At 45.5% G+C, this 23,287-nt stretch overlaps 1 protein-coding gene and 1 long non-coding RNA gene across 5 annotated transcripts in view; one reads left to right on the plus strand and one right to left on the minus strand.

The window, feature by feature from the left end:
• The window catches only part of BLVRA (biliverdin reductase A), a 44,255-nt gene extending 27,451 nt beyond the window's left edge, over positions 1 to 16,804 (minus strand). The window contains exons 1-3 of one of the 3 annotated variants that reach the window (XM_076006281.1): positions 16,404 to 16,662; positions 14,875 to 15,017; positions 6,109 to 6,141 (exon numbers count right to left, since the gene is read on the minus strand). In XM_076006281.1, the coding sequence (XP_075862396.1) occupies positions 6,109 to 6,120 (12 nt within the window). In that variant the 5' untranslated portion in view covers positions 6,121 to 6,141; positions 14,875 to 15,017; positions 16,404 to 16,662. Of the gene's footprint in view, positions 1 to 6,108; positions 6,142 to 14,874; positions 15,018 to 16,403; positions 16,663 to 16,782 lie in introns of those variants that run through there. The other 2 variants (XM_012741546.3, XM_012741547.2) reach the window with 2 other exon arrangements.
• LOC105858420 (uncharacterized) lies at positions 1,635 to 23,214 on the plus strand. 2 transcript variants are annotated; one of them, XR_001148114.3, is made up of 3 exons: positions 1,635 to 1,795; positions 3,026 to 3,257; positions 22,229 to 23,214. It is a non-coding gene; the product is annotated as an uncharacterized LOC105858420 (long non-coding RNA). The 2 variants fall into 2 exon arrangements; XR_001148113.3 differs by lacking the exon at positions 22,229 to 23,214 and adding an exon at positions 6,396 to 7,799.
• The last annotated feature ends 73 nt before the right edge of the window (positions 23,215 to 23,287 follow it).

The following is a 23,287-nucleotide window of genomic DNA, read 5'->3' on the forward strand; positions in this document are numbered from 1 at the left end:
GGAATAGCCATATTCATATGTTGCAGGAGGGAGACAAAAACCTAATTTATGGAGAGCAACTTGGAAATATTTATCACAACTTAAAATGCAAAAACACCCTGTGCCCTGGTACATCCATCTGTCAGACTGCAGCCTATAGAGCTACCCAAGTGAGGTGACTTAGGCTTATTGCAGCCTCACTTGTAACAAGCAAGACATCGAAACAATCTATTTGTCATTAATAACAGGCTGGAATGTTAGTTGTGACAGACCCATGAAATGGAGTATTACAAAGCTATAAAAAAGAACAAGGGAGTCCCTTAGTTATTGAAAGGGATCGCTCTCCAAGATATACTGTTGGTGAGAAAAGCAAGGTGCAGAATCAGTGTGAGTTGTGTGTTACAGTTTATGTTAAAAAAAAAAAAAAAAAGGAGGGGGGTAGCTGATGGAAAAAGTATTTGTTGTATGTGTTTAGAATCTCGGAAAGGATAGCCCAGAAACCAGTGATGTGCTTTTGCTAGGAGCATGAGAACCAGAGGGTAGGAGGGAAGAAGACTTCTCACAGTAAATTTTGTTTTCTTTTTCTCTTCCTTTAAAATTTTGAATCATGTGAATGTACTAGTTATCCAAAATATAAACCACCACTGAAAAACAGATGTAAATATCGGAGGGGTCAACTGAAGCAATTAAAAGAACAAAATCTGAAAAAACAAAATATATTGGAGGGATGCCCAGAGAAGCTGGGAACTCCACAGCGCATCACGCCTGTGGCTCACTCTGGTCTCCCTTCCCGGTGCTCCTTCTACAGTGCTCCGCGTCCTCTGCTGCCCTAGACTGGGCCTGTCCACTGACGCCTCACACCTCCGCACCTCAGTCATGGTCCCCTCGGAGCCCCTGGCCCCACTGGGATCGGTTTCAATCTCATGCCTCCCTGCTTCACCACAGTCGCCCAAGACCTTCTCACTGCCATGTTCTCCCGGACGTCAGACATACGTGATGCTGAACTGGACCTTCTTTAAGTTCATGCCTTTCTTCACTCGCCTCATGCTGAGGTTCTCTTCTCACACTTTGCCCATTTTCTTCTTCATCCTGCCCCCTAGATGTGCAGATTCCTAAAGTTCATCTCTCTGTTCTTCTCTCCCCCATAGCCCAGGTGGGGGCCCTCCCTCTCCAGGGTCCCGTGACCACCTCTATGCCAAAGACTCCGAATCCTGAGCTGTGGGCCACCCTTTCCTCCAAGCTGCGGTCCCAAGAAGAAGTGCAGACTGGGTGCTTCTGTCTGGCTGTCTCACCCCTGGGTTGTCGTGTTCAGTGCTAACTCCAATCATCCACCTCATTGACCGGCTGACCTCTGAACTTCTGGGCAAAGGCTGGTGGCTCCAGGAATCCTGGGAATCATTCCTGCATTCAGCAACCACCCTCTGAGATCAAGCACTGATTTGTGGCTGATGGTCTTTCTATACCTTCCCCTCCAGCCAGGCCCCATGTCACAGCCAGGTTGTCCTTGAAAATTTCTGTCATATGACTTCCTTCCTCTACATTTCCACTGACCCACCCAGCTCGGAGTTGCATTATAAGATTATGCAACAGTCTCTGAATTGTCCTGTCATTTAGTCAGCTGACATTTCGTGAGGACAGACTGTGTATGAGGCATCATGATGCCACATGCCGGGAGGTACTAAGAGGAACGAGGCACGCAGACAGCTACATTCTAAGTCAGAGGATGGAAAGTAGCAGAAGAGATAAAGAGCAAAGGAAATCTGCAGGTGGGAGGTGTCACTTCCAGAGAAAGAGGACTCAGAAAACTTCAGGCCAGGTATAGTGGCTCACGCCTGTAATCTTAGCACTCTGGGAGGCTGAGGTGGGTGGATTGCTAGAGGTCCGGAGTTCGAAACCAGCCTGAGCAAGAGCGAGACCCCGTCTCTACTATAAGTAGAAAGAAATTAATTGGCCAACTAATATATATAGAAAAAATTAGCCGGGCATGGTGGCGCGTGCCTGTAGTCCCAGCTACTCAGGAGGCTGAGGCAAGAGGATTGCTTGAGCCCAGGAGATTGAGGTTGCTGTGAGCTGGGCTGACGCCACGGCACTCACTCTAGCCTGGGCAACAAAGTGAGACTCTGTCTCAAAAAAAAAAAAAAAAAAAAAAAAAGAGAAAACTTCATGGAAATGACAATTGAACTGGATAGATAGGATTAGCTGGACACAGACAAGAACAAAGGCATTCTTGGGGTCAGAAACATCACGGCTTAAATAAATCCCCATCATGTCCCTTAATACCCTGTGATTTACAGAAATTTACTTAACACTCATTTTCCTCATCGACAAAACAGGTAACAGCAGCTTTTTGTTAGGATTAAACGGATGCACATCCTGGGGTACTGTGTAGCAGAGTAACTACATGTTATATTTTGAAAATGTAGAAAAACTAAGAAAGAAAATGAGATATAAACCATAGCAAAATACAATGCCATAAATTAAAATCTAGCACACAGTGGTTGTCAGGGCTCAGGTGGTGACTAGAAAGCAGCAACAGAGGGGAATGTTTGGGGCGAGGTTCTGTATCCTGATATCCCGACTGTGGCGAGGGTGGCACAAGTCTGGTGTGTTTGCGTGTGTTTTAACTGACACACCTGTACACCAAAAGGAAAAAAAAAACACATTTTAATGGACATACACAAATAAAAAAGGAAAGCATTCAATACATTACAACAGCTGTCTTTGGCAGGATAAGAATGGGTATGGAGAAAAAAGGAAAAAAGTAAACAAATACAAGAGGGGGCCTTGCTCAGACCAACAGAGACAACGTGTCCTGAACTGGGGATGAGGACCACCCTCTGCACCTGAGGTCTCCGTCCCCTGCCCCACAGGAGGGCAAGTAGAGGACAGTAACTAAAGGAGTGTCCCAGGAAGTGAGGAAGTGCTGAGGGGGCAGAAAGAAAGGTAAGAAAGAGACAGATCTGAAAGATAAAGACATTCCGGTCTTACTCATCACTAAGCCCGGTGAGTACGAGTACCATACTGATATATTTTCTAATTGTTACAGCCATCAAGCCAAATCTGGCACAGCGTGGAGTCACATCAATTTTGGCAACTGACTAAATCAAGGCAATGACAGGAATTCTGGCATTTGGTAACTGGGCCCCGGACCACGGGGTGATGGACGGCCGTGCTACCCTTGCAGGGGGCCACAGGAAGCAGACTCGGGGCAGGTGAAAGTAGCACGTCCAGCTTGGGCTCTCACGAGCCTGGGGTCCCTGTGGAACTTCTAAGTGAAGGTGAGTGACAGGCTGCTGTCTCTGTGGATGTGGGGCTGAGGGGAGTGAGGGGTCTGAACAGATCCTCTGCAATTTCCTTAAACATGCACTGATCAGAGATGAGCACCCCCAGGGCAGCGGGAGGGCAAGAACTGCCTCGGGGAACACAGAGTCTTAAGGAGTAGGGAGAAGAGGAGCCTAAGAAAGAGCCTGAGAAGGAGTGACCTGAGAAACAGGCAGAAACCCTGGGACCTCAACGGGGACCTTCAAGAGCAGTGTGGTCAATACTGTCAAATGCCTCAAGGAAAAGGTTTCCACCAGACCGGGTCGGGTGGCGCTCATGGGAACCTTCCCGAGCAGGGCAGCAGTGAGAACAAGGGTGGATGCAGTGGGACTGGGGAGGGAGAAGGTGGTCACAGACGCCGAATGACAGATGTCTACAGAACAGAGAGGAAGACCCAAGTCAAGGAATGTTTTTAAAAGGTTAAGAGGAAAAAGCCATCAAAAAAGAAAGGCTGCAATTAGAGGATGGAAGAGATAATTGACGACTGACGGGACTGTTATCAGGCCGGGTCTATAAGCTTAACACTGAAGCAAGCTGGGTGCAGGGGTGTGCCCCTACAGTCCCGGCCGCTCGAGGTAGGGGTGGGAGCATTGCTTGAGCCCAGGACGTGGAGGCAGTCTGGGCAACATAGCAAAACCCATTTCTAAAACAAAAAAACAAAAAAATTTTAATTACTGCAAAATTTCTTTTGTTTAAAACTTAAAATACCCTAAAAATTCCAGCAAGCCACAGGAGCCTGTAGTCCCAGGCACACTGGAGGCTGAGGCAGGAGGATCGCTTGAGCCCAGGAGTTTGGGGCTACAGTGAGCTATGATGACAGCACTGCACTCTAGCCTGGGGAACAGAATGAGACCCTGACAAGACTAATTCCAGTATAATGAGGTATAGCACATAGTATAGAAAATAGTATATAATATTAATATATAGTATATAGTCCTATACTATACTATATAGTATATATATTCTATACTACCATGTGTATATATATATATATATATATAGAATATATGTACACACACTACAGTATATAGTGTGTGTGTAGTATATACCACAATGGCATATATAGAATATACACAGTATAGTATGGCATAGCTATAGTATATATGTATATACTATATACCCACAGATAGTATAGCAGAGAAGCCAGACTGCAACAGGTTGAGAACGACAAAGAGAAAATGGAGAAATTAACTATAGATACCTCTTTGAAGAAGCCTGCCTCGAAGGGGATGAGAAATATAACAGTCGCTTGACAAGATGAGAGGTATCGTTTTGTTCTGAAGAGAGTATTTTGAAGAGAGTATTTTGAGGGTATTTTGAAATACCCATGCAAAGAGCTAGCAGAAACTAGGTTAACCAGCTGGTGAGGGAGATGACTAAGGAGGCAGCCCGAGATCTGAGCAGGCAGGAGAGTCTGCAATTTCAGGGTATGGAGATGATACACCTTCACCAGAAATGTGCCTTGCTCCAGATGTGGATGCAGCTAGCCAACATCTGTTCTCCCTTCTTCATCCTATTCCCAGCCAGGGGCAGAGGAGAAGATGCTCCAGGGTGGGCCTGAGTAGTCTAAGGCAATCAGTGACATCCTGCTTCTCTGACACACGGATGGGTCCAGAAATGGGCAAGTGACCTGGGCCAGTAAGACCTAAGCAGGCATTTGAAAGGGGCTTCAGAAAAAATAAAAAAGAAAGGTTCCCACTCTTCTGAAAGAGCTGCAGGAAGCCACTCCTCTCTCTTGCTAAAAGGGAACAAGAAAGCGTGTGGCCCCAACTGCTGCTGGCAGCCATCCTGCAACCACAAGGGAACTGCCCCAGGATGAAGCCACAGCTGCATGAGGAGCAGACGGAGGAAAAGCTCCTGGGTCCTTGGTGAGGTCCAAGAGCCTGGAGCCTGCCCTGGAGCCTGCCTTCCTCTGGACTTTGAGGGGAAAAAGCCACATTAAGCTGGGTTTTCCAGTACTTACAACCCAGAATTCTCTCACTGATAAAACATCCCTTCCACCATGACAACACGAACAGGACAAAAGGAGAGTCAGGAACTGAGGGAGATGATGGAATTTCCACATTTTTCTGTGACGTACACAGTGATCCCGCTGTGTGAGGACTGTGGAGCTCGGAGAGAGTGTGGAAGCCTGTACCCGGCTGCCCGGGGCGCTGGGCAAGACCTTCTGCTGCCTGGGGCCACCCAGTGAGCCTGGCGGGCCGCCCTGAGCGCCCAGAGGAGGGCCGGAGACACGTGCAGGTGCAAACAGCACAGAGCTGTGCTCCTGCGGGGCCGCCCCTGGGTTCACTGGGGGACTGACCACACAGGGAGGAGTTGGGGCATCAGCGCAGAAGCTGCTGAGGTGATGAACCCTGAGGTCTGGGCTGCACTTGAGAGGGAACACAGGAAGGGGCTGATGGGCAAAAGAAAAGAAAAAAAGAAGGGATGAACTAGACATCTCCTTGGATCAAAGACCCGGAATCGAGAGCACCAGGGCGGCAGTCTTGGCAAACAGTCCCCAGCACAACCCAAGGCAGGGATCTGGGCCCGCACCCTCCACGCCCATCGCCACCCCTGGTTCATGAGTGCTGTTTCAAGATTAGCTGCACGGGTAAGTTCGAGGGAAGCTCGACAGACACAGTAAGAACTCAGAGGGGCCTTATTCACCCCGCATCACCTAGAGCTACACGCACATCGGTCGCTTGCAGGGGGTGTTTTCAAGTCTTGTTCTAATGTTTGAGAGGGAAACATCCCCTTGCTGCAGAGGCAAAATGAGGGACACTGCCAGAAAAGCACCCCTTAAGCTGGTCTTTGTAAAGAACTCACCTCCGCGTTCATCTTGGTCTCTTCCTTCAGTGGCTGTGAAGACAAAAGCAGAGGTTCAGGACCCTGGTGGCACTTGCCCAAACTCCACGCCAATGCTTCCCTTTGCTGCTCCCTTCTCCCCCTCTACTTCCTGTCCCTCCAGCCTTGTCCTCCCCAGTGTCCTCACCACCCTGTGCCCTCAGCAAAGGGGCCCAGGCCGGTGTCTACCCCGGGATTGGTGGTGGCTGACTTCCCTGGGACATCACGCCAGCAACGTTTCTCTAGAGAAGGGCATTTCCAACCCCCAGGTCCAGCTCCGACATGGGAGGAGCAGCTGCAGACGTGATGCCTTCATGGGATGACGCACTTCCCAAAGCTGGTGCTGGAGAGGACAGCTTTTCATCTGGCTGTTATGGCGACAAGCCAGGCAATAAAAACACACACCTTTCCCCCCCGCTGCTAGCTGAATTTCCAGAAGACTGCAACTTACTATTTAAAAGAACAGTCCAACAGGCTGCTCTGCGCTCTCAGCAAAGAAGAACGAAGGAGGGAGTAAACAGTGAGCCGGAGTCAGAAGGAATAGGGAAGAGAAGAGGAGATGAAGGGAAATAGGAGAGGGAAACAAAAGAAATAAAGAGACAGTATGGCTTATCCATGGTTCCAAACTTCAATGCACTCCTTGGACTGCTTATTGAAAATGCACATTTCTGGCCAGGCGCAGCGGCGCATGCCTGTAGTCCCAGCTACTCAGGAGGCTGAGGCAGGAGGATTGCTTGAGCTTAGGAGTTTGAGGTTACAGTGAGCTATGATGATGCCACTGTACTCTAGCCTGGGTGACAGAGCAAGGCTCTGACTCTTAAAAAGAAAACCCAAACAAACACCCCCCCCCACATTTCTGGATTCCATCCCCAGATTTTGATTCAGAAGGCCTGGAGTGGAGGGGAGGCTAAGAGTCTGCACTTTCATCAGGCATCCAGGGGACTGTGCACAGACATTCAGGAGCCCCACTTGGAGAACACTAGAATTAAGAGAATAGAGAGGTCCATAAAGAGAGAGAGTAATTTTTTCTTTCTTTCTATTTTTTTTTTTTTTTTTTGAGACAGAGTCTCACTCTGTCACTCTGGCTAGAGTACAGTGGCATCATCATAGCTCACTGCAGCCTCAAATTCCTGGGCTCAAGGGATCCTCCTGCCTCAGTCTCCCAAGTAGCCGGGACTACAAGTGCATGCCACCAGGCCCAGCTAATTTTTCTGTTTTTAGTAGAGATGGGGTCTCACTCTTGTTCAGGCGGTCTCGAACTCCTGAGCTCAAGCAACCCTCCAGCCTCAGCATCCCAGAGTGCTAGGACTGATTACAGGCATGAGCCATCGCACCTGGCAAGAGTAATTTTTTCATTCATTTTTCAGAGCTGCTAGAATTGCCACTGTACTTTAACTCTAACAGGGCAGGCAAGAGCAGGGCAAATGGATCCCAGAAGTGATGAAAGAAGCATAATTGTCTCTCTAGCCCCTCCACTTGGGAAGCCAATGCAAAGGACTGCTCCCAGCTCACAGAGGCCTCTGAAAAGAGAAGGAACCAGCTCTGCATTTCATCTTACTCTTTTGGGTTAAGTACAGGGATGACAGCTGTGAATAATAACAGTGAAATAATAACACCCCCCCTTGCCTCCTCCCTTTCCCCCCCACATAAAAAACAACCTTGACTCTTGGCAACCCTAAGACTACCTGGGCTTTGTGCTGCAAATGATACTTCTTTCCAAAAATCCCTCTTCCCTGCTTTGAGAGTGGGTCTCAGGACACAACCTGGCCAGCACACAAATGCTGCCTTTCCTTTGGCAATCTGGAGCCTGTTCTTATCTCCTGAAAAATCTGAAAAAGGGGAACTTGCTAGAAGAAAAACTCTATAAAAATACAGATATAACAAAGTGAGTACGCTTTCTTCTCAGATCCTGGGGAAACAGTATGGGTATGATGCTTTTTATGCACAAAGTATCTCAGAAGGCTAACTAAGACACTGAGAGTTAAGGGGGGTGGGTGTGAGGGGGGTGGGAGTTTGGGGTGTGGGTGTGTGAAGCCAGAACTAAGTGGAGGAGGCTTGCTGTGCACTGGCCCCACAGAACACACTCTCCTGGCTGCCCGGAAGCTCTGCAGAGATGCCCTTCCCAGAACTCTGCAGTGCTTTACTTTTATTTTTAAGAACTTTAGTTCAAGCCTCCCTTGGAGCTTTCATGTGAGTGAGAAAGTCAGATAACAAAATGCACAAATATGAGGAGGAAGATAACAGATATGAGCCTGTTTGTCTCAGCTACTTTACATACATTAATCCTAATCCTCTCAACCTTGGCAAAAAAGCTAACATTAATTCCATTTTACAGAGGAAATACCTGAAGTTCAGGGAAGACAGAAGCACTTGGCCTTACAGCCAAGCCATTGTGGCTCTGCCCTGCAATTTCCAGTTTTTCTTGCTCTAGAGTCAAACCCCAGATTAGCCCCCGAGGCCCTGACAGATTCAGTCTCACACTCACCCAGAGCCTCTAGACAAACAGGAGGCCTGGGGGTTGGTTCTGCGTCAGTCCTGTACTGCTAGGGCAACCATGGCCAAACAGGTTCCACATCTGTAGGCTGAACGGTTGGACTTCATCTCTAAGGTCTGTTCCACTCTAAAATGCTCTCTGGTTCCCAGAAAAGGAAATTCAGGCAACTCTTATGACAGGTGGAATAATACTCAACCTCAGTTACCATCACAGAATGTAAATTATGATTTCACCAAGATGCCCTATCAGACTGACAGACCAAAATGGTCGCCAGAGGCCAGGCTCACGCCTGTAATCCTAAAACTCTAGGAGGCAGAGGCAGGAGGATTGCTTGAGGTCAGGAGTTGGAGATCAGCCTGAGCAAGAGTGAGATCGGTCTCTACCAAAAATAGAAACAATTAGCCGGGCAGGGTGGCGCATGCCTGTAGTCCTAGCTACTCCTAGCTGAGGCAGCAGGATTGCTTGAGCCCAGGAGTTTGAGGTTACTGTGAGCTAGGGTGATGCCACGGCACTCTAGCCTGGGCAACAGAGCGAGACTCTGTCTCAAAAAAAAAAAAAGGTTGCCACAGTGTGTTGGTCAAAGTGTGGTGGGAATACAATCTCCAACATTATTAGGGACAACATCTCAAACATCTCAGCAGGTATCATCTCGGTAGAAGCCAGTTTAGCAATATCTATTAAAATTCCAAATGCACCCAACCTCTGACCTAGCAATTCCACTGCCCCCTATTTCTGTCTCCAGCCACATTTTGAAGCAATTGCCCCAAGACCTTTGTCCTTGTAGAAACATTACCACTGCTTGCTTTCCCTTTCTAATGAGTCCGTACAGAAAAGCTTTCCTATAAGAGCAGTCTACAAAACATTACTTATGCACTTTACTGTTCTCCCACAGAATCTGGAGAAAGCAAAACAAAACAACAGCAAAAGGATTTGGAGAGATACATATTCACGAGAAAGAGTCCTACCTAGAAATCCTCCCACACTGGGCATCCTAGGGGCACCACCCAGGATGAACTGCCCTGCTGTTGAAAAAGCGCACTCAGCTGGGCACCCTAGCTGGTGCTCACAGAGCTTTGAGTAACTGACTCATTTTTTCTGAGACAGAGTCTCGCTTTGTTGCCCAGGCTAGAGTGAGTGCCATGGCGTCAGCCTAGCTCACAGCAACCTCAGACTCCTGGGCTCAAGCAATCCTCTTGCCTCAGCCTCCCGAGCAGCTGGGACTACAGGCATACGCCACCATGCCCAGCTAATTTTTTTTCTATATATATGTTAGTTGTCCAATTAATTTTTTTCTATTTATAGTAGAGATGGGGTCTCACTCGTGCTCAGGCTGGTTTTGAACTCCTGACCTCGAGCAATCTGCCTGCCTTTGCCTCCCAGAGTGCTAGGATTACAGGCACGAGCCACCGCTCCTGGGCTACATTTTTATTTTTTAATCAACCTAAATTGTATTTTGGTATATGGCATAAGACTCTAATTTTACTTTTCCCCAAATAGTTGCATTGTTTTCACATTATTTATTCGATATTTCATCCTTTCCTGCAGTAACTCCATACCTAAATTCTATGAATATAGTTATTGTTTTTTTTCACTCTCTCTGGGGTGCCATGGACCTCTACTCCCACGCTTCTAATATATTAGAAAAAGAAGAAGGGAGAATCTTGAGTTAGTTCCTGAATTGTTGCATAATGACAAATGATAGCTGAGGCTGCAGTGGTTCACTGGGAAATTGAAAAAAGTCAATATCTTTACATAAATCACCTGCTTTAAACAGGTTTCTCCTCCCTCCATATCCACTGCAGCAAGTCTACTGAACAGTCTTGGAACTTGAACCTTTATCTACTTTGACCCCCAAAACACAGTGCACTCAGGTGTACAGAGACAAGCTGTTCCTCCAGGGGATGAAGAGCCAGCCCGTCACTCAAGAGACCCGAATTCCAGACCTGGCTGGGGCACCCACTAGGTGTGGGATCAAAGCCAGGACACATGGTTCCCTGTGCCTTGCACCTTGAACAAGAAGAGGGGGCAGATGAACTTAGATAACCCCAAAGTTCTTCTGTGCTGACATGCTAGAATTCTAACCCACTTTACTTCTATTTTTTTGTTTGTTTGTTCCCTTTTAGTGTGACTTTCTTGGTGTTTGGCTTGGTTAGCTTTTCTTCTGGCTCCTCAAGTAAACCAGGGTGAGGCTCAAGTTGCAGGGGCTCACAAAGCAGCCCCCATCAAGGCCCCAGGCACACGAGCACTCAACAGGTACAGCTTTTTCCAAAAAAGAGCCACTCTTTTCCCTGCCCCACCTGTCCATCTGCTCTGTGTCCCTCCCATTCCTCCTCATTGACATTTCAAAACCTTCTACCTTTCATTGAAAGTGATCTTAATTTAATACGAGAGAAATGAGATAACATGAGGCAAGTTACTCTTACTAAGGAATAAATATCTGGCATATTCAAAATTGGAAGGGTATACCCATGTTTTAAAAGAGCTGCTTATTAACTCAAATAATTGCAGAAAAATGTGCAACTCAATTTCAAAATTGGGTTGAGATCAGGACATTCTGGAGGCCCACACATGTTCTTAGGCACTGACCCCCTCAAAGGTACAGATCATAATTTTGATCCCTTATTGCTGAAAGACAGGTTCTTTCTGGCTAAGTGCTACAGGAAATCCTGAGCTGATGAACAGCTGAGCACACATAAGTACAACTCACAACTAGGGTGTGTAGGGGGAAGGAATACAAATATGCTACACAGGCAAAATATGTGCAGATCGAACTTTTGTTGCTAACATTTTAAAAGTTCAGTAATTCTGCTTTTAAAGATTTCTAGAGAGAACATATTTTCTTTTCTTAGCAGATAAATCAAGATTTTTTACAAGCAAGATTTCACAATGTGTTAAGTTCTCAATACTAATTATATACATTTTACTCTCCACACTAAGCATATCATGCTCTTTCACTGTTTTATTTTCCTGTGCATTTTTTAAGGGGCTGCAAATTCTCAGATTTCAGGTGAGAAACTTTTTATGTCCTTTGCAAACTCTGAGGTTTCTTGACATGGTTTCTGTGATAGAAAATGGAAAACAGGCCCAGTGTGGTGGCTCATGCCTATAATCTCAGCACTTTGGGAGGCTGAGAGGGGAGGATTGTTTGAGGCTAGGAGTTTGAGACAAGCCTGAGCAACCATAACAAGACCTCATCTTTACAAATATTTAAAAATTAGCCAGGCATGGTGGTTGCGTGCCTATGGTCCCAGCTACTCGGGAGGCTGAGGCAGGAGGACTGCTTGAGCCCAGGATTTAGATAGAGATTGCAGTGAGCTACGATGTCACTGCACTCTAGCTCAGGAACAGATTGAGATCTTGTCTCAAAAGAAAAAAAAAAAAAGGAGGAAGGGAGGACAACTAAGCTGCAAGAAAAATCATTATGATCATTATATATAAGTGAAAGGCATATAAAATATTCAACTATTTACTCAGGCATCAGCAAACAAACTTGTTTTAGTACATGAAACAGCATAAATGAATTAAAATAGGAAGGACAGAAAAAACTTAAAGAAATATTACAGTACCTAAAAACCAGAGTGACTCGACATCATTGCATGAAATGGAGCCAGAGGTCAAAAGCAGCAGTGGTCTACATGTGTACATATGTGCTTTATTTTTCAAAAACATTTTTTATCTATTGCCTTTTTTTTTTTTTTTTGAGACAGAGTCTCACTTTGTTGCCCAGGCTAGAGTGAGTGCCATGGCGTCAGTGTAGCTCATAGCAACCTCAAACTCCTGGCTCAAGTGATCCTCCTGCCTCAGCCTCCCGAGTAGCTGGGACTACAGGCATGCACCACCATGCCCAGCTAATTTTTTCTATGTATATTAGTTGGCCAATTAATTTCTTTTTTATTTATAGTAGAGACGAGGTCTCGCTCTTGCTCTTGCTCAGGCTGGTTTTCAAACTCCTGACCTTGAGCAATCCGCCCGCCTCGGCCTCCCAGAGTGCTAGGATTACAGGCGTGAGCCACTGTGCCCAGCCTCTATTGCCTTTTATTTCCACAATATCCCTAAGAAGTGGAGCCCCCAAACCTTCATTCTGCAGAGGCCCAGAGACACTGAGACAGTGGCTCCCTCGCTGATAGTGGTTCTTGTCCCACCACTGCCCTCCCTGCCCCGGGTCCTCAGGGGCCTGGCCGTCTGTGCTCTTTCACCCTTCAGCCTCCACTTGGGTTTGGCCAGTGGAGGGGTACGCAGGCAAGGGATGGAAAGACAGCCCAAGGTACCTGGGCCACACCTGCCTAGTCCCACACATAGGCTGCGGCTCTGGCAGTGGCTGCACTCTGTGATGGCAGCAGCAGCCATGGAGGGGCAGCCCCTCCTCCAGTGCCCTGGCCCCTTCCCCCAGGACCAGTGGGGCTCATGCCCTCCTGAAGCTCTTCCCTGGGTGCCTCTCTATTATTTGTTGGTTCCTCCAATCCTGCCCACTCTTCCTTCCATCAAGAGTCCCCACAAAAATTCTTCTCATTTTTGTGCTTTATCCTGTCAGGATCCTAACTGATGCACTTGCCCACCAAAATATCACAGTAAATTAACAGTACAGCTTCCTTAGCTTACATTATGCTTCTCTTTTGATTTCAGTCTCTCCCCCATACATGAACTGGAATTTGAAACTCTTCTGAGCACATCAGCAATAATTTAGTGATTTCCACTAACCCAGTGGTTCTCCCTGACATTTCTGACTGTCACGCTGGGGGCAAGGGAGAGTGTGCCACTGGCATCGAGTGGGTAGAGGCCAGGGATGTTGCAAACATCCTATAATGCACAGGACACCCCACCACCACCCCAAATACACAAAACAATGAGCTATCCAGCCCAAAATGTCAAGGTTGAGAAACCCTGGATTACTCATCATGCAGAATGAACTACAGTTGAGACTTTCCTCCTTTTTCCTCCTGAAAGGCCCTCTCATGTACCTATAAGCATTGCCCCAAAGCCAGAAGTACGGGACAGGATTAGGGAGAGGGTGACCTTATCAGGTGGGGCCAGCTACTGGCCTAAAAGGTCCAAGGATAAAGGTAAAAATGACCCTTCCTCTCAGATGGACTTTCCTTCCGTGAAGGGAGTTGGGTATTTTGGGACCTAACAAGGAAAACATAATGGCTACATGAGACAACATGTCTCTGAGTGGTGGAGTTTTTGGTGATTTAGTTTCTTTTTACTCATTTATATATTTTAAATTTTTCTATAAAGGTTAGTATAATTATTCAAAATTCTATACAAAATTTATAACTTATGCCATATTCACTGACTCTATGCTCCCTAGTTCCAGTTCTTAACTGAAGAGACTTCCATGGGACAATATATCAAGGTACTCTGATAATGAAGTCCACAGAAACTGTCCTTATAGCTGAGTATCAGGAAAGGCTCTGCTTCCTTCAAAGCCATTAATATTTGAGGGATCAATGAATGAATGAATGAATGAAGTTGCTAAGTACGTTTTACTTTCAAATGACAAGAATCATATGACTGCCCAAGTTTACCTTTCTAGAGATAAATTTGAGACTCAACTATAAAAACAATATGGACCTCTACTGTCCTACAGGAGAGCCATTAGACACATGTGGCTATTTAAATGTAAATTAATTATGGCACATTTCCACCGTCACAGAAAGTTCTATAGGACAGCTCTGAAACACTTTATCCTCTTTTTCCCCTGGAATTATTTCCTGCTCTTTATATTTTCTCTGCTCCCAATTCCTACTTGTATTTATTTGTTTTATTCCATGTGATTTTCTGGTAAACTACCTTAATTCCTTTGTGGAAAAATTTGGGGTATCAGTACTTTTGAAATCTCTGTGTATATATAACCCTGTCCCTGGGAGCTCAACCTTAGTTTTTGACTGTAAGGCAGAGCCAGCAGCTCACAGAGCTGCTCATTTGCTTACAGCTCAAAGACTGAAAGAACATTCTCAAAAATGCAGCTCCCATGTCATGAAATCACTATATTCAGTTGGGTTTGTTTTTTTTTTTTCATAAATGAAAAGGTATACAGTGTTCATAAATGAAAAGTTTCCAAACTGATATTGTTACTTGATTAAAGCTTAATTTGAAGGGACAATAAGGCATTTCTCTGCTGATTAATGAAGTGTCTTTCCTTTTTCAAATTCCAAAATATATGGCTAAATACCGGCTTGTTCCTAAAATCTTTGTGGCAAAAAGGAACTTGCTAATACTGATGTTTATGATCATGTAATCAGCGTCCTGCATACCTCACGGAGAATCAGCAATGAAAATGCCCCCACAGCTCCTGCTCCTGCAGGGTGGGACCCCTGCCAGCCCACAGCTCTGGTGCAGTGTTGCCGCCACACGAAGCTCTTGCAATTTGAGTATGTTAGTAGATTTCACACTTCTTCTATAAAAATGATTGGGAGTAGTGATAAGCAGTGTAGATCAAATACTAAATACAACAGAACAAAGATGAAAACTAATAGGTGCGGCCCAAAGTGGCAGATCTTTGACTTTAACCAGATGCTAACTGGATGAGCAGGAGATACAAAGAATACAAAAAATAAAGAACATGTATGAAATACCAGGAAAAATACTCACAGCTACTCCTAAAAGTTCAATTAGAGAGCCTTTCATATGCTTTTAGCTTTCTGGCTACAGACTCTTTGTTGTAACACTTGGTCTACCTACCACTGGACTTCAGTTTGTGTTTTTCTGGAATGCATAATATAAGGAAAGAATCTGCATAATTATCAATACAATCTTTTTGCTTTTCTTTTTTTTTTTTCTGTTGCTGTAACAGAATAATCAATACAATCTTTTTGGAAAAAACTAGCAATATATCAATATCTTTATTTCAATAATTTCTATAGCTTTTTGGAAATAATACTATGGGAGTTATATAAATTATGGGAAAAAAACTTTCAGCATAGTATTGCTTGTTTGGTAGATGATGATGACAGCTAAAATTTACTGAATACTTTCCATGCTGAAAACTCTGTTGTAAGCTATTTATGTTTACTGAGTCATTTATTCTTCACAACCGCGCTACCAAGTAAGCTAAAGCTTGATCATTCTCACTTTTGCTGATGAGAAAACGGAGGCCTTGAAAGGTTAGTTAACGTGCCCAAGATCGCATAGAGGCATACGATGGAAAACTTTTATAATATAATGTCAAGTGAAAAAATAGCAGGTTCCAAAACGGTATGTAAAGCATGATGCCTCAAATCCTTTTTCTTTTTTTTGGATTCAAGTAAGATAAACTCATTATTAGCCATATTTTTGAGCACTTCACATACAGAGCGACTGTACAGGACGTTAGCTCCCGTCACCCTCCGAACAACGTCCGCGAACCAAGCGACATCCTCCGGTTTCCAAACCGGACAGCGCGGCGGACAGAGGCCGGGACCGGCGCGGCGGGCGCGCGGCGGGGCGGACCCCGGCCCGGCCTTGGGCCGTCCGCGACTCGCGGCCCGCGCTGAGATGCCCGGGCGGAGCGCCCGCTCCCCCGCGGCCGCCACGGAAGTCGAGACCATGACCAGTCTTAAACGAAACCTCGACTTGATGTCTGGATTTGCCTGTCTTTTGTTCGTTTGAGAAAGCCCCGCACCGGAGGGCGCGTCCCGATCCCGGCCCGCGGGGCCTCCCGCCCGCGTCCCCGCGCCCGGCCCGGGCGGAACGGCGGGGCGGGCGCGGGAGTCCGAGCTCAGCCCGGGGCCTCACGGAAGCCGCGCGCGCCCCCCGCCCGCGCCTCACCTGCCGCGGCCCCGCGCGCCCCCCGCCCGTGCCTTACCTGCCGCGGCCCGGCTCTCCGTGCGGCCTCGGGCGCCGCCAGCGCCGCGGCCCGGGCGGGACCCGGCTCCGATTGGCCGCGGGGCGCGGGGCGGGGGCGTCGGCGAGAGGGGAGGAGGAGGGAGCGCGCGGAGAAGGAGGGATGCGCGGGGAAGGGGAGGAGAGGGCAGGGTCGTGGCCGCGGGCCGTCGCGGTCCGGTCCTGGCCCCTGCGAGTCGGGCCCAGCGCCTGGGGCCGGGCTGCGGCCGCGCCCTCCCGCCCTCTGCACCCCGCTGGCGGCGGGGGCGGCTGGGGGGTTCGCCGACAGGGGGAGGGGCCCCAAACGGTGTGCCCGTCTCGGCGCAGGGTCGTCGCAGCCCTCTCCTGCGCCCGCCACCCACCGCGTGGAACCCGCTGGGTCCCTTGTGGCTCAGGGGCCGAAGCTGATCTCGTCCTTTGTGTAAACGCGAGCAGTGGAGTAAAGATGCCGGAGGCCAGTGCGGCGACTCCCTGCGCTAGGGCAGCTAGGAAACGAATGCTTTGCTAGGGAACCGCCTGGTGTTTTATTCACCTGGGAGTGGGCTTGTGGGGACCCTGACGGGTGGAAGTCGGGGAGCCGGTAGTTGGAGTGTGGGTTCCGCCCTACTGGGGCTGAGGGGAAACGGAGAAACCAGGGAGAGGGTGGGTTAGGCTGAGGAAATATCTCTTTGATCCTGATTGGTAAGGTTGACCCATTTCCCCCAACAGAATTCTCATCTTTTATTCGGGGACCTGACAAGCCTACCGTGAGGTTTTCCTGGCTGCAGAGAGAAGGCTTGGCTTTACATTTTTATCCCCAGGCCAGACCTGTCTCCTGAACTGCGTACTTCACTTTTTAGCTACCTACTTAACACCTCCTCTTGGATGTCTGAAATACACTTCAGTCTTACCATGTCCAAATCTGTGCCCCTGATCTTTTACCCAACTTTTCCCGTAGAATCACCATCTCAATGGCGACTCTGCCCTTGTTCAGGCCAAAAACCTTGCTGGTATCCTTGACTCGTCTTTCTCTCACACCCCACCTCTAGGGCTCAGGAAATCCTGCTAGTTGGACCTTCCGAGCATACCCAGACTGTGACTACTTCTCACCTACACCTCCATCATCTCCCACCTGCGTCAGGACAGTGGCCTCCTCCCTGGTCTCCCTGCAGTCTGTCCCCATGCAGCAGCCAGAATGACCTTAAATGACAGCCAGATCAAAGCCCTCCTCTGCTCAAAACCTTCCCAGTGGTTTCCCATTTAACTCAGAGTCAAAGCCAAACCCTACATGATCTGCTCCTCTGTCACCCTGCGACTTCTACTACCTTTCCCCTGGCTCCCTTACTGTGGTCACTGCGGCCTCCTGGCTGTTGACGGGATCTATCTTCTTGATCTATTTCTTCCCACAGCACTTGTTGCCTCTTTATTTATTTATTTAGCTTACTGTTTATTATCTGTCTCTTCCACACACTCACCCCTGCTTCTGCCTCTTGGGGCTATGATATGTCCTTTCTCAAAAAAAATAACTGCCACCAGGGTGATACCATACTTTCACTGGCAGAGTCTAGGTCTTAAGTCAAAGTCTTGGGTCCAAATCTGTGATCACTTAAATGAGCCTCAAGGGGAAGGGATGATTCCCCAAAAGGACATGTTGAGTCCTGTGACTGGGAGGAGGGATGCCAGCTAAGCAGAAGCCACAGATGTTCGCTTGCTGAGTCAGACCAGCACACCCAGAGGAGCTTCAGGAAAGCCTGTGAGGGTCCCTATGTGTCCTGGAGAGCAGAGGTTAAGGAGGGGACCTCGGACACCCCAACTTTCTTGTGATGATGTGTTATGAATGTACTAAGCCTTCTAAAGTCTGATTTTATGTTCAGTTTCTGCTTTTTTGAGTAAGAACCTCCCAATCTACAAAGTAGTAACCCTCTCCAACCTGAAGGGCTTTGTGGTAGGTTGGGGGGACAGTAACAGACTGCCTTAGGCCACCAGTAACAGCAAACCCCCAGGCAAACAGCATTCAGCAGTAAGGAAGTAAATTAGGCCTCCAGCTTCATTTTCTCTTTGCTCTTTCCCCCCACCCATGTATATAACAGGATATTATAGATTTTGATTAAGACAACAGGATACATAGATGCCAAGTTCTAGGATCAGATCTCCAATGATATAAGAGTGGAGAGAGAGATTTGGAAAAGAAATCTCTGGCAGAGCTTTTGCTGTGCTGTTTCTCTCCTCCCCATTTGTGGGAAGCTTTGAGCAACCTATTTCCCTCACTTCATGCCTACAGGCTTCCACACAACAATTTGGGGAACTTGTAAAGTGTGTTGGTGTATGTGGGGGTCTCTCTGGACTGTCATTTAACTCCCACCTGAAAGAGGCAGGTAGTGGGCGGCTGTCGGCAGGTGGATGCAGAGGTCACAGGATGCATGTGTGTTCCCCATGCATCACCTATGGGCCACGCAGGAGACAGTGCTCTTGGGTGCAGTCCAGTAAGGCTGCCTGGAGGGGCAGGAAGCTGGAGGTGAATGTCAGATGCGTAAAGGTGAAGAATACTTCACAGCACATCTGTCCAGGGAGGACGATTTCTGGAGCAAGGTCCACCATGGTCATCTCCAAAGAGTTTGTGACAACTCCAGTCCAAAACATAGCATCATATATTGTCATAGTCCATCCTGGTTGCTATAGCAAAATACCTTAGACTGAGTAATTTATAAACAGCAGAAATTGATTGCTCATAGTTTTGGGGGCTTGGGAAGTCCAAAATCAAGGCACCAGCAGATTCAGTGTCTGGTGAGGGCTCACTCTCTTGCTTCAAAAATGGCACTTTGGGCCGGGCGCAGTGGCTCATGCCTGTAATCCTAGCACTCTGGGTGGCTGAAGCAAGAGGATCGCTCAAGGTCAGGAGTTCAAGACCAGCCTGAGCAAGAGCAAGACCCTGTCTCTACTAAAAACAGAAAGAAATTAGCCAGACAACTAAAAATCTATATAGAAAAAATTAGCCGGGCATGATGGCGCATGCTTGTAGTCCCAGGTACTCAGGAGGCTGAGGCAGTAGGATTGCTTGAGCCCAGGAGTTTGAAGTTGCTGTGAGCTAGGCTAACCCCATGACATTGTAGCCGGGGCAACAGAGTGATACTCTGTCTCAAAAAAAAAAAAAAAAAAAAAAGCCACTTTCTCACTGCATCCTACATGGTGCAAAGAGCAAGGCAGCTAGCTCCCTTCAATCTCTTTTATCAGGTACTGATCCCATTCATGAGGGCTAACTTAATAATTTCTCCAAAGGTCCCATTTCTTATTACTATTACATTGAGTATTAGATTCCAGCATTTAAAAAATATTTTTAAAATAATATTTTATTATAAATAATATATAAATTTATAAATTACCAATATTAGTCATTTGTACATAATATATTTTGAATATTTTCTCACAGTTTCTAAGTTGCATTTTGGCTTTGTTTATGGTGTTTTTGTCATGCAAAATTTTAAAACCTAATTTATTGAATTTATCAATCTTTTAATGACCCTAGAGTTTGAGGCATAGTTTCAAAACCTTTTGCTATTCTAAGGTTAAATACAAATTCACCCACAGTTTTTTCCCCCTTTTACTTGAATGTTTTTCTTTTTCACACATAGACTCCGAATCCATGTGAAGTTTATTCTTGTGTATTATGTGAAGTATGTGTCTAATTTTATTATTTTTCCAAGTGGCTACCTAGTTTTCCCAGCATCATTTATTAAAACATCCACTTCTTTTACCCCAGTGATTTGAGACATGGCTTCTATTATATACTAAATTTTCATATGTATAGTACTTGGGTCTGTATCTGGGCTTTCCATAATATTCTACTTGTCTAGTCATCTATTCCTATGCCAGTAATACTTTTTTTTTTTCTTTCTTTTGAGACAGAGTCTCACTCTTGTTGCCCAGGCTATAATGCTGTGGCGTCAGCCTAGCTCACAGCAACCTCAAACTCCTGGGCTCAAGCGATCCTACTGCCTCAGCCTCCCGAGTAGCTGGGACTACAGGCATGCGCCACCATGCCTGGCTAATTTTTTCTATATTTTTAGTTGGCCAATTAATCTTTCAATTTTTAGTAAAGAGGGGGTCTCACTCTTGCTCAGGCTGGTTTCGAACTCCTGACCTTGAGTGATCAATCCGCCTTGGCCTCCCAGAGTGCTGGGATTACAGACGTGAGCCACTGCGACCGGCCAGTGATACTGTTTTAATAGTAATAGCTTTATAGTATTTTTTTTTTTTTTGAGACAGAGTCTTACTCTGTTGCCCAGGCTAGAGTGCCATAATGTCAGTTTATCTCACAGCAACCTCACACTCCTGGGCTCAAGCAATCCTTCTGCCTCAGCCTCCTATGTATCTGGGACTACAGGCATGTGCCACCATGCCCAGCTAATTTTTTTTCTATATATTTTTAGTTGGCCAATTAATTTTTTTCTATTTATAGTAGAGACGGGGTCTTGCTCTTGCTCAGGCTGGTTTCAAACTCCTGACCTTGGGTGATCCACCTGCCTTGGCCTCCCAGGGTGCCAGGATTATAGGCGTCAGACACCACGCCTGGCCATTATAGTATGTTTTAATGTCTAATCAGTCTATCTTCACAGTGTTCCTTTTTATTGTTCTGGCTACTCTGGAATGATTGCTTTTCCATATAAACTTAAGTATCAACTTGTCTAATGCCATTATGTAGCTTATTGGTAATTTCATTGGCATTGCATCAAATTTATAAATTAACTTAGGGAAAACTGTCATTGTTTTAATGTTGAGTTGTCCTATACAAGAGCAAGTGGTGTCTTCCCATTTGTTTTGGTCTGTATTTGTATCTTTCAAAGGTGTACTTCTCACATAGGTTTTGCACACTTCTTGATAAACTTATTCCAAGTAGTTAATCTTTTTTTGTTCCTATCATAAATTGGGTTTTCTCTACCATTATATCCTCTGTTTATTGTTTATGTCTATGAAGGCACATATGATCATCATCTGTTAACTTTATGTCCTGCATTTTTAATAAAAAATGTTATTGCTTGGGCTATTTCTATCATTGATGCCCTGGAGTTTTCCAGGTTTACCATCATATTATCTGCAAATAGAAATAGTTTTACTTCTTTGTTATCTATTCTTCTGACTCTGATTTCTCTTTACGTTGTAGTGAAAACAGTGGGCATCTTTGCCTTGTTTCCAATCCTAGTGGATATACTTCTAGTGTTTCCCATTAAATAAGATACTGACTTTAAGACTAAAATGTTTGTGTGTGGGTACGTTCGTGTGTGTGTGTGTGTGTGTGTGTACGTTCATGTGTGTATATATAAATATTATCATGTTAGGAAAGTCTCCCCCAATTCCAATTTTCTTGAGAGTTTTTCTAAACTCATGAATAAGTGTTGAAATTTATCAAAGGCTTTTTCATCATTTGCGGAAAGAATCATTTTCTCTATGTTTATTAACGTAGTGTATAATAGCAATGGGTTTCCTAATATTGAAGCAACCTTGCATCTTGGAATAAATCTATTTATTCATGGCATACTATTTGCTTAATGTGTTGTTAGGTTCTGTTTGCTAATATTTATGTGTTTTCGTCAATATTCATGAGTGACACTGGTCTGTAGCTTTCTTTCTTTGCACTGTCTTTATCTGGTTTGGTATCAGTGTTATACTTGCTTAAGTTAACTTCCTTTTTGATGTTCTAGAATAATGTACTGAACATTGGGACTATTTATTTGTTCCTTGAAGGTTTAGTAGAATTTCCCAGTGAAACCATATGGTCCTGGTGCTTTGGGGAGGGCAGTAGTTTCTTAATAACATTCTCTATTTATTTTACAGGAATAAGTTTTCTTCATTTTTTTAACACCAGTGGGGTCAATTTTGGTAAAATTTTGTACTTCAAAGGACACCATCAAGAAAGTGAAAAGACAAGTAACAAAATGGGAGAAACTGTTTGCAAATCATGCATCTGATAAGGGACTTGTATCTAGAATATAAGAAGAACTCTTTCACCTCATTTTGTAAAAAGACCAAGAAGCCAGTGAAATAAGGGGTGAGGCCCCATAATATGCTGAAATTAAAAAAAAGTTAAAAAAATAAAGAAAGAAGGGGTGAGGGATCTTAGACTTTTCATGGAAGAACATCTATGAATGGCCCATAAGCACTTGAAAAGATGCCGAACATCATTAGCCATCAAGGAAATGCAAATAAAAAACAATGAAATACCACTTCACCTCCATGGGATGGCTAAAATAAAAAAAAAAAAAACACAGAAGAAGAAATGTGGGTCAGGTTGTGCAGAAACTGGAATGCTTTTACATTGCTGGTGGGAATATGAAATGGTGCACTTGCTCTGGAAAACAGTTTTGACAGTTTTTGAAAATGTTAAACATGAAGTTACCATATGACTCAGCAATTCCACTCCTAGGTAAACACCTAAAAGTAAGGAAAACATGATGTCAACATAAAACCTTGTACTTGAATGTTCATAGCAGCATTAGTCATAAATAGCCAGAAGGCACAAACCACCCATATAACCCATTAACTGATGAACGGATAAATAAAATGTGTTATATCTATGCAATGAAATATTATCTGGCAATAAAAAGTAATAAAGTACTGATACATGCTGTAATATGAATCAATCTTGAAAACATTATGCTAAGTGAAAGAAATCAGCCACAAAGGCCACATATGATTCCATTTATTGCAGGCAGGCTGCAGGGAGATCAGCTACTTCTCCCCAAGAGAAATAGGGTCCCTTAGGTAGGGGTCATCACAGAGGACAAGAAAATAATAGGAAATAAAGAGAATAATGGGTATAAAAGAACACACAGAGATGAAGGTACCATTTTATAGATTTATATAAAGAAAATAAGATAAAGTGAGGGTACTCAG

The sequence above is a fragment of the Microcebus murinus genome, chromosome 9 (assembly GCF_040939455.1).
Source record: "Microcebus murinus isolate Inina chromosome 9, M.murinus_Inina_mat1.0, whole genome shotgun sequence".
In the NCBI taxonomy this organism is placed as follows: Eukaryota; Metazoa; Chordata; class Mammalia; order Primates; family Cheirogaleidae; genus Microcebus; species Microcebus murinus.